Genomic DNA, 12,013 nt, shown 5'->3' on the forward strand with positions numbered 1-12,013 from the left:
AGGCTATTTAAGCTCATTGAGTCTCTCTCAGTACTCGTGGGGGGCAATGTGAGGGTAATCCCTGCAAAACCCAATGTCTCCTGCATCTGCACATCAGAGCTTTCAGCACTGAGGTCCTGAAACCACAGGATGTTTAACACCCCTTAACTGACTGTCCTCTGATAAAGATGTTCCTGCAGCAGCAGGGGCTGCCCCTGCTGAGAACTGACACGCTGGTGTCAAGGGGAGCACTCCCCAGAGTAAGCAGAGTCCTTAGCAGTGAGTGTTTCCACGACTGAGGTCACAAGTCTAGGAGGAAATCAGGTACTAAATAAAATATTCACAAGGCCTATCACTTATTTATGAGGGTTAACTCTGTCCTTATTTTTTACCTTCCCCTTCATGCAGGTTAACAAATAATAATAGCCTGCAAAATTATTAACTCACCTACAATAGATCTCCAACCAAATTCAGTGACTAAATTCTCCTTTCCCCTTAAATAATTCTGAAAAACATAATTACTTCTGAAACTACTGTAGGATCTCTAATGAGAACTGATGTTACACTGTGGGCAATTTTAAACAAGAAACTATTGCTTGCTGTCCTAAAATTAATATGCAGATTTGGTGAATCCTACTGGTAAACTTTCCGTGTGGTGGATGGGGATTTAGCTCCATGATTCTCGTTAAAGTTAATGGGAGTCACACCGCTAAATCCCTGCTCCCTGTGCTTAAAATTTACCCCCCAGATACTAAGCTGATACAGTTAACAGCAATGCTTTCTCAGTTAGATTGAAAGTCAAATAAATTGGGGATGGAAAAGTCCCATTTGATGCTGCACTGGACTGCTAATGAGGAGAGAGTGCAACTGCTTATCAAAACTCCACTGTAATTTGGATCGTGTTCACATTCTGAAATTAGGAACAGGTAGAGTTGTTGCACGAGTTGGAAAATATAAATGATTTTTAAGCTTATTTTAGCACTATATTTTATTTAAATAGCATGGAATCATAGAACTCCAGAATGGTTTGGGTTGGAAGAGACATTGAAGCCAGACCCAACTCCCTGCTGTGGGCAGGGATACTTTCCACTATCCCAGGGTGCTTCAAACCCTGTCCAGCCTTGCTTTGAGCCCTTCCAGAGATCCAGGGACAGCCACAGCTTCTCTGGGCACCCTGTGCCAGGGCCTCAGCATCTTTACAGGGAATAATTCCCGATATCCCATCTAACCCTGCCCTCTGGCCGTTTAAAGCCATCACCCTTTGCTCTATCACTCCACATCCCTGTCCTAAGTCCCTGTGCAGCTCTCTCGAAGGCTCCTTCATGGACACGGGTACAACCAGCAGCAAGAACAGAGGTTCTTTTCACTCATCCTCTCCAAAATCCCATTCCCTGATTTTTACAAAAACCAGCGTACAACAGGGTGTAAACTCATCCAGTTAAACGCGGCCAAATCCATTCAAGGGGAGCCCCAACTGGCTCCAGCCGCACTTACAACACTCCGGTGTATCCGGGCGCGCAGTGACACTCGCCGGTCTGGTGGTCGCAGGTGGCGCCGTGGTGACACTGGCACTGGAAGTGGCAGCCCTTGCCGTAGGTGCCCGGCTCGCAGAGCTCCTCGCAGCGCCAGCCGCGGAAGCCGTCGGCGCACACACAGGCCCCGGTGATGGGGTTGCAGAGCGCTTCGTTCTGGCACTGGCAGCGGTTGCTGCAGTGGGGCCCCCAGTGCTCGCTGTCGCAGCCTGCGGACACACAGGGAGTTACCCAGGCGGGGACGCGGGGCTGCCTCACCCTGCAGCCCTGTGTGCACCTCGCCCAGAGCCTTACCCGTTCCCAAACTGCTCCCCCCGACCCGGCTTTAACATCTGCCCGCACCCCGCCCCAGCTTCAGCACCGGCCCCCTGCCCCAGCTTCAGCATCCACTGCCCCGACCCACTTTCAGCATCTTCCCCTCATATCCAGGTTCAGCATCTTCCCACCCCGGACCCAGGTTTAAACATTTTCCCACCCCAGACCCAGGTTTAAACATTTTCCCACCCCAGACCCATGTTTAAACATCTTCCCACCCCAGACCCAGGTTCAGCATCTTCCCTCCAGACCCAGATTTAACATCTTCCCACCCCAGACCCAGGTCCATGATCTTCCCACCCCAGACCCATGTTTAAACATCTTCCCACTCCAGACCCAGGTTCAAGATCTTCCCATTCCAGACCCAGGTTTAAACATCTTCCCACCCCAGACCCAGGTTCAGCATCTGCCCCCCAGCCCAGTTTTAGGGTGCAAGGACACAACAGCACCACTGTTATACCTAAATCTGAGGACTTGTTTAACACTTTATTGGATCAGTCCCAAAAATCTTTTAATATCCTGTTTCTTAGTGCTTTTAGATTGCTGGAAGGAATGAATTTATAGTGGAATTAGATGCAGAGGGTCACATCCTGCCTGCAGGGCTCTTAACGGCAGGTGGTGTTGCCAAGCAAATCCTGTCGATTTAATAATGTCATCAAATATTGTTTCTTTGTTATGTTCCCATAAGATAATATACAAGATAATCTAAAGAAAGCTTTCTCCTTAGTGTTGTTTGTTTTGAGATTTATTTATTTATTTACTTTTTTACTTATTTTTGTTGTCTGGACTAAATAGATGGGAGGAAAGAAAATAACACTGGAGGCAGGACATCCTGAGGCTGCCCAGGTATGGAGTGAATATATCAGGTCATTTCTGTGCTAATAAGAGCAACACAGAAGGACCTCAAACCCTCTGGCCACTGATGGAGAGGAGGTTCCCAGGGAGAACCCTTAATGTGACAATCCTGCCTGATCCCTTCTCTTTTGAAGACCATGTGGAGGATGGGAGAGGGAAATCAGCCTTACAGGAACAGTTTATCCTGATTTGCTATTGAAACAGCATCTGTACAGCACCTCTCTGAGCTGCATGCACTGAACTGAGCCCAAGCAAACACCTGAGGTCAAGGTTTCCTCAGCAAAAAGTCAGCAGGAAAACAAAGGATTTCTTCAGCATCCCTCCACTCAGCAGCCTTTCATAGCTGTGGCAAGGATGAAGAAAATCCTCATCCTCTTCAGAACAGGCTGCTGGGAAGGACACAGTCACTGCTCCCTTTCCAGGTACAGCTGCCTGTGCTCAGAGCTGGTTTCAATTCCACCACCGACCCTCCTGCCAGTGGTGTAAATCCCACTGCCTGGCAGAAGAGGAGAGTGGAATCCCAGCAATGGGGCTGTTCTTCACAAACTCTTTATTTGCAAACATGGAAACTAATCCCAGGTGACACTTGCTGCTTCCAGCCCTGGATCTGTTGCCAGGATTAGTGAGGTAAATGTAAAGCTCACTTAAGCCTGGTGCTTTTGTCCTAGAAATTTCATAGCCCTCTCCTTCTACAGTACTTGGCTGTAAAACCCACAGTGGAAAACTGCCTCTATCCGTAATTTTGGCAATATTTTTATTTATTATCCTTCATTTTGAGAAAGAGGATACTCATTGATCAGTGTGAGGATATTCAGCAGAAAAAGAAGACAGCTCTTAGTTAATTTGCCCTGCTGATTACCAGTTTACAAATCAGTGTTTCTTGAGCAAGTGTTAAAAGCCGAAATAAACCCCCAGAAGACAATTCCAAGGTCTCCAAAAGATTTGCAGGGTTTTGGAGGATGCAGGTACAGAGGTTTTGTGTCCTGCAGGGAGCAGAGCACACCAGGTACCCCTGTGAACGATCCCACTCCTGCCTCGCCCCAGATCCTTTATTGCTTTGCCTCACTTCCCCCACAGCTGTAAACAGGGATGAGAGTTCCTCTCCAACACCACTGGGAGCCAAGCAAACAAAATCTTCCTCTTTATAAGACTTAAATTATTACTGAGAATCTGTGGGAAGAGATGATCTATCTTTATTTCACATAGACACTTGCTAAGGCTGTGTGAGCCTTCTGGGGCAGGGAGCAGAGCTGCTGGAGCTGCTGGAGTTCCCCAGCAATTTCCATTCCAGATTTGTTTTCTGCACAACTTGAACGTCAAGGGATGCAGTTCTGCACCTCTGTAAAGGGCACAAATCTGAACCACACAAGCACAGCTGATGTCCCTCAGCACAGGAAAGTGGAGTTCAGGGATCAAACTGCACCTTGTGTGCTCTGGGGATTGATTCCTGCCTTCCCACACCTCACATCAGAGCCCCAACTGCAGATTGTGGCTGGTTCTGAGCTGATACAGCTCCAGTTGCAATTAATTTCCCTAATATGAATAAATAACACTCATTAGAAGATATGATTCTATCCCTGCTTTTTCATCTCTCAGGTGGGTGCTCCAAGCATCCCATTTGTCTGCTGGGTTTGTGCTTTTCACTTGGAAAGAAAGTGAAGGAAAAAGAAAACCATTTATAGGAAGGGAAAACCATTTCCCATCATTAGCTCAAGCATCTTATTTCAACTGTACAGTGGCTGCCCCAAACACAGCTCCTTTTCTGTAAGTCCATCCTGTTTGAACACTTATTTACAATCAGTATTTGGTCACAGGCTTGCTTTCCCCCTGTGGTGAACTTTACCCCACAATTTCACCAAAGGGAATTGAGTGAAATTTGTTAGTAATGTGTCAATGTAAAATTTGGACAATGAAAGTTCATCCTCAACTGATTTTACACTGCAGTAACCTCACATAAAAATAAGATCTTTGCTGCTCAAAGTTTAGCAGTTTCTGTTGGTTTTCTTTTCCCCTTTCCTCTGAGTCTCATATTGCAGTGACTCCAATGACTCCAGTGACTGTGGAGTCATTTCATTGGAACACGATGTGATCTTTATATAATGATATAATGATAACTCCAAGATCTGCACTGTGGGCACTTCTGTATCTTTACCAAGGTAGATACAGGGATGATAAGCTAAAATCCAAGTAATTATTCATACAATTAACTCCACTGAGCTCAGCAGGCTCACTCAGGTGTGAGATTACTTGAATGTGCAACTGGCTACAGGACTGGGATTCAGTAGCTCCTGGTAGAAAATTATAAATAGGAAGAAACAAAAGACTTCAGCAACCAAAAGGTATTTTTTTCTCTATACATCAATCTGGGAAATCCTGCCTGGTGTGTGAGCGGTTCTGGGACAGAGACAAAGAGCAGAGCAGGCTCAGAGCCACAGGATCCTGCTGCACTTTGGGATCATCAGCGAGTTCTCCCATGGGCAAGGAGAGCCCATTTTAAACCCCAGCCCCAGCCTAGCACAGTCTGATCCTGCTCTTGTTGATTGCCTCAGTGTGTTACTGTAATAGAGATAAATAATAACAGCAACAACGTGTGAACAGAGAGCTGATTAAAGCTCACACGAGCGCTCCGCTGTAAATGCAGATGCCATTAAAAATGTCAAAATGATACAGAGACTTTAACCAGACTATCAATAAGGAAAGCAACCTGGGAGAGGTGATGTCAGGGAGGTACAAATGTTCCCCTTTGCTGCATGTGGGGATGTCAATAGTGTGAGGGATGAGACTGAAACAGCCCCTGTTCTCCTGGGAGATGCTGCATTGAAGGGAGCTGCTGCATTTCAGGTACGTGCCCACATTCCCTGGCAAACCTGCCAACTTCCTCACTTCTTCACTTTGGGAAATATGGCTGGAGATGAACTGTCAGCAGTAAAAATGAACGTGGCTCTGTAAGGGATGAGGCTGGGGGCATAAGCACAGTCACACTGGGGTGCACAGGGTGCTGTGACAGGGGAGGGAGTCACCCCTTGGAGGAGACTGAGGGGAGCAGCACCAAGGCTTTTCCTCCTCTTGCCATCCCCACTCCCACACTGAAACCTCAACTCCTTCCTGAGGTGAGGGCTAATTCCTGCAGACTCTGCATGTAGAATCTTCAAATCACAGAATTATTAAGGCTGGAAAAGACCTCCAAGATCACCAAGGCCAACTTTCAACTGAATTAAACAAAAACACCCCTGTGCCTACTAAACCATAACATGAAGTGCCACATCTGCTTGTTTTTGAACCCTTCCAGGGATGGTGACTCCACCACTTCCCTGGGGAGCCTGTTCCAGTGCTTAACCACTCCTGCAGTGAGGAAATGTTTCTGCTGTGGCTGTGAATGGCATCCTGTTCTCAGCTGTGTCCTGGTAAATAACGCTGGGGACACACAGGAAGGGCTGATTATCCCTGTAGGGATGATTGAGGAATTGCTGTGTTCTGGGTCAATAGAGACACCCAGTGCCCGGTGCAGCAGCACAAGTCAGACACAACAAAGCAAACACAGGAGTTTGAAAAGGTAAGAGATGAATAAAAGGACTCCCAAGGAAGGGGTGACATTTATGGAGTGACTTATCCCAACGAGAGAGAGTCAAAAGCTCCATTCCAGGGCTTTTCCATCACTGCACACACTATTGATATGAAATTCTATCTATCACAGCAGCACCACAACCTGTGGTCTCCAGGTCTGAGTTTATTCTGTTCCCATCAGCACCAGCCTCCCTGTGGCTCTTTTATAGCCAGGGACCTGTTCTGTGTTGCAGGTCTGCAGAGTCAGTGGGATGTTCACAAACATCCTGCACAAGGCACAGCTGAAAAAACCCCAGGCTCTGATTGCCTTGGCCCAGGAACTCAGGACCATATTGGGCTGATGGAGAACTTCAATTAATTCACACTTTAAAGAAGCTTTTTACAAATCTGCTAAAGCACAGAACGTGCTCATTTTTAATAATCAATATTCTGGACTATTTCCAAATTCAGTTTTGTAATGTTTAAATGAGATACTAGCCCTTAAAAATGCAAACAGGAAATAAAATTAACTTATTAAATCTAGGAGGACATGGTTTAAGAGAGATTATTTTAGAATTTACTTTGAAATTAGGACTAGATTCTTCTCTTAATGTAACTGTACTGTTGTAAAATGATTCTATGCATACAAATTGAAGTGAAATGTGGACTTAGCTCTGGGTGGGTTTTTTTTGTTTAATTCAGTTTTAGAATCAGATGTTTGACCCAGCTAATGCAAAGCAGGCAAAGAAACAGCAAAAGGTAAAACATATACCTGACTGTAATGTAGGAAAATTTAAAATCAACAATTATTTTGGTTTTTATTCCCTGCACTTTATTCAGCAGGAGAATGAGAGCTCTGTGTTGAGCTGTGTCTGCTCCCTGCACAAACATGAATCCTTTAGGGACAGTTCACCACCTTTGCAAACAGAAGCCAAGCAATAGGTTTGGAACAAGGTCCATGAAGAGGGAATTCCCCTGCAATGACATTTCCCAGCACTTTGTGTTGGCTCTGAGCAGTGCTGAACCCCTGAAGTGACACCAACACCCAGCTAAAGGCATGAGCCAGGTCACTGACAAATCACCTGCTCACCTGCTGGATTCTAACCCAAAAAAACCTCTGTCTCATAAGACTCATCACCCTTGGAACATCTAACACGGGTTAATAACACTCCAAATAACCCAGATTTTCAGAAGTGCCATTCAAAAATGTTCATCCAAATTCTAATTCCATGAGTTCACCAGCTGGGACACCTTTCACTGTCCCTCACCCAGGGGTGTTCCCAGTGGAAATTCACCTGTACTCAATCAAATTATAAAAAATGCAATTTGCAGACACTCAGGGGCACCCCTGGATAACTCATTACCTGCCTTCCTCAAAGATTCCAACTGTATTAAAAGCAATCTGAAATTAAAGACTGCAGGGCCTTAGCAGGACTCCTGTTACAATTTTTCCTGGGAGCAGCTGTGGGGCCCTGGCTGTTTAATCTCTGTGCAGTAAAAAGGGGAAGGTGACAGCCCTGTGCTCTCAGTCCATCATGTCAGGGCTCTGCTCTGTCCCTGCTCATGAACATCAGCCTGATGATACTCTTGAAGAGATTTTTTCTTATTCTTCATTTGCTTTCATTTGTTTCCCCAAACTAAACAAGGAGCATCCCATGTAAATAAGACATTTGACTTATGGAGTTGGTGTCACAAAAATAAAATGTCAGATTAAAAGGTTGGAAGGACAGCAGTAATTCAGTACTTGAGCCTATGAATGATGATATTTTCTTTAATTATGTGAGCACAGGGTACTCTGGCACTTCCTGACTTCTGAGCTTGTAGTTTTGCAGCCTTAAGGTTCCCAAACCTGGATTCCTTTTATCTCCAAAGCCAGATTTTCAGTCACAGCTCACACAATTATAATGAGGAAAATGCCAGTCTCGGTGTTTACAACTCTTAAGACTGCCCAGAGAACATATTTAGCATATGTAAATATGCATTTGTGTATCCACCCCAAAGGAAAACCCCTGGGGTTAATCTGAGGCTGGCAGGACTTGCAATCAGTCTCGTCCTCCCAGTTTATGGATCAGTCTTCATCAGGTAGAAATGGAAAGTTGGGAAGGGAACATCAGCTGATTTTCCCCAAAATGAATAAATTATTACTCACAGGAGGAAATCAATCTTATTTTGTGAGATTTTTTTAGGGTTTTTTCTTTCCTTTCTTAAGGACAGGAGAACAGATTTTCATCCTTCAAGAAAGATTTTGCTGATTCTCCCTGAAGTTCCTGCTCTGAATCAGATACTGAACATGTGGCTGATTTGGGCCCTGATTTAATCTTGGATGATGAGCTCATTAGTCACTGACTCTCCAACATGTGGAACCTAACTCAGGCTCAGCACTTTAGAGACCCTGCAGTTTATTTAGTATCCTCTGAGGAAACATTTGCTTTCCAAGGTAATTCTTGTTTAAAGAACATTCCTACGGTATTCTCTAGAATGCTTACAACAGTTACCTAGCTGGAGGTTTGTCTTTTGGATAAATGAAAACAAAATCACTCCAAGTCAAAGAAAAGTTAAGTATTTGCATGTCAACCTCATCAAATCCTGTAATGAACCCAATATATTTTGGAAGCAGCAAAAAGGAAGAAGCAACTTCTACTCCTGACAGATATTGAAGTGTGGCGCTTGCAGAATTTCCACTATGAGCTATTTTGACAGATGCTTCAAAAGACGTGAAAATTAGAACATTAAAAAAACCCTGAGAATATTTCCTATTTCTTTTTGTAGAAATTACTGCTCTGTTTAATGAGCCTTTAACTCTACTGACACTCTGGATCTTACAAGGAGTTTAAAACCATGAAATGCTTCATAAGGGAGTGACAACGTTCTATACAACACAGGCAGCTTGTCTTCTCATTATAATTTTGGTGGAGAAGATGCTGCCTTCTTTAAAATGTTGGTTTTTTTTTTTTTTTTTTTTTAGTGTCATATTAATGGGAGGCAAAGTCTGTTCTTTAATTAGAATTTTACTGTGGTGAATTAAAAAATACATGGGCAGAGTATCAAGAGTCTAATAAAACTAAATGAAGATACTATCTTTCCTCTGTATGAAACCCAGCAGTCTTTGCTCTGGCAAAACTTCCATCAATACTTCATTATTATTGTCTAGGACAGGCTTGTAATAATAATATCTGCAAGTAACTTACTTCCAAATTCTGTCTTCCAACTGGGTAAAACATTCTCTCTCTCAACATCTGTAATGGACTTTAGATGTTTTCATTGACTAGGTAATGAAATTTTCTGGTAATGCCTCTGCATAGAAATAAAATCAGTTTTGCCTGCAAGAAGGGGTAGAAATATACTGGATATGTCTAAAACACTGCAGGACATGGATAAGGAGGAGAAAGAAATTAGTGTTGGGGTGGTGCTCAGGGGTGGAGGCCTCTGCCCCCAGAGATTCAGAGCTGTTGACACAGCAGCAGTGCCTGGTGTGAAAAATCCACTCACAATATCCACATAGGCTTCTTCCTACTCTAAATAATCTAAATGAACAACCAAGGCAGCTGTGGGAGCTGCAGCCAAGCCCCCCTTGGTTCAGTAATTGCAGCTGACTTTGGTGCAGTTTGGAGGAGGCTGCAGGAGGCTGCCCAGGCTGGCTCTGCCTCAGTCACATCCTCCCCCAGCTCCTGCAGCTGGGCAGGACAACTTCATCCTTCACCTGGGGAATCCAGCGTGTGGAAAGCAGCCCTGGAGTCACCTTTGCACCCTGTGTGAATGCAGAGGATGGAGCAGGACCAGCCCTGCTCTGCCCAAGCTCTGGAGATGAGCTCAGCTCCTTGTTTTTCACAGTGCATAAACCCCGCCTTGTGGAAGGTCACCCTGCTGATGTTTTGCCAGATAGGCAATATCTCTTTATTTGCAGTTAAAGCAGTGCTTAAAGGAGAAAAGCTTCTTGTCACTACAACAAGGGGTAGAGAATGTTCCTTCTTGTCCTTCCCACACAGGGATGTGTCCCTTCTCTTGCAGTGCTGAGCAAAGGGAGCAGAATTGAGATCTGGATTGGCCGAGCAGCGGGGAAAATCAAGACATGGATATGGGAAAAATGCTGTATCCACCTCAGCAGCTTCAAATTGTGCCATAAAGTTTCCCCTTCAAGGGGATGGATAAGCACATCCTTCATGCATAACACAACTTGCAGCCCTGACTCATCAGTCATTTTAAAGATGGTCAATAAGCAATTTATTTTATTGTGTTGGTATTGAAACACGAAGTAAACACTGTGGATTGTGGTATTTGCTTTTATTTCAAACAGTGTATCTGGAGAGTAAAAAGAACCACTTATTCTCTTTGCTACAATTCCCTCCTAATGACTAATCATAGAATCATGGAATACTCTGGGTAGGAAGGGACCTTAAAGAACTTGTCCCACCCCCTGCCATGGGCACCTTCCACTGTCCCAGGCTGTCCAAGCCCTGTCCAACCTGCCCTTGGAGAGTTCCAGGGATTCAGGGGCAGCCACAGCTGCTCTGGGCACCTGTGCCAGGGCCTGCACACCCTCCCAGGGCAGAATTCCTTCCTACCATCGAAGCAAAATCTCTCCTCTTTTAGTTTAAGACCTTTCTCCCTTGTCCTGTCACTGGGTCACCTGTGCACTGCTCTCCAGCCAAACAATATTAGCTTAAAGGATGTTCTGCCCCAGCACCTGAATCTAGGAAAAATCTTACCTTTTCTAGTGTGAATTCTGTTACTTACAGAAATTCAGAGAGAATTAGAGCAGCAGAAAGCCCAATAGCCTTTGAAAAAGGGGTGTCTTTTATATCTAAAACAGTTCAAAGGCTTGCAAAAAGCTGTGTGCAGGTATCCACACCAGCTACTTGCTGTTCTCTTTTCTTCTAGGCACACTTGAACCTTCACATGGCTCTTTAATGTTACCTAATGTCTTCAAGACATCTTAAATACACTGCTGTCTTTCTCTTATAAACCATTAATAGTAATGTCCCTTTCAGGCACAGAAAAAGAAACAGTTTTGCGAAAAAGTCTTGCCCTGCGTGACCCAGTAAAAACTGGAATGTTCACTCATCGAAACACGCTGCGAGACTCAGCACAGCCTCTGCAAAAACCTTTCTGATATTTACCAACAGAAAATAGCAAGTCTGAAACTACTGGTAGGGAAAAAAAGGCAAAAATACTGAAATACTAGAATACTACACTCTCTTTTCACATCACTCAGGCACAGAGGTGTGGGATGTGCTTTTAATAAAGAGATGATCATGAGGCAGACAAATACTGCATAACTAAAACATCAGGAGCCAAAGCCTGTGAATCCCTGGGTGTGTTGGGAAGGGCAGAGGACACAGAGCCCAGCATCAGGAGAGGTTTCATGCCAGAAAAATTCCAGTGTCCCTGGAGCAGCTCCTCAGACTGCACCACTGCTGCAGCTCTCCTGCACCACTTCTTTAGGATGCAAATGCTGAGAGAGCAGAGCAGCCTCAGCAAACAGAGCACCAGCCCCGAGTGCTGAGCAGAACATCCAGGCACCTCTGCCTGTGTCCCTGCAGCTTCCTCTGCCCACCACTGAGGCTTGGGTGTCCTTCTGGAGAGCCAGGCAGGAGGAGAAAGTCTTGTCTCATAAATTATTGAGATTGGATGTCTAAACCTTGATATTTTATTTTGACTTCCCAACATGTTCCAATGTTGTTCACAGAAGCGTAAATTAATGCCAATTTCTAAAGCAGAACTTGCTCTAAACTGGGAAGTGAAACTTTTTTGTTATGATGTTAAAAACAGACAATTCTTAAACTGTTTTA

General features: G+C 44.7%; 1 protein-coding gene across 2 annotated transcripts in view; it reads right to left on the reverse strand.

The window, feature by feature from the left end:
• Positions 1-12,013, reverse strand: part of MEGF11 (multiple EGF like domains 11) — a gene marked incomplete at its 3' end in the record, with an annotated part of 185,586 nt that overhangs the window by 90,440 nt on the left and 83,133 nt on the right. For both annotated transcript variants that reach the window (XM_083870602.1, XM_083870603.1), the window contains exon 3: positions 1,474-1,720. In XM_083870602.1, coding sequence (XP_083726728.1) covers positions 1,474-1,720 — 247 coding nt within the window. The remainder of the gene's footprint in view (positions 1-1,473; positions 1,721-12,013) is intronic.

The sequence above is a fragment of the Zosterops lateralis genome (assembly GCF_965231275.1).
Source record: "Zosterops lateralis genome assembly, chromosome: 13".
Taxonomy (NCBI): Eukaryota; Metazoa; Chordata; class Aves; order Passeriformes; family Zosteropidae; genus Zosterops; species Zosterops lateralis.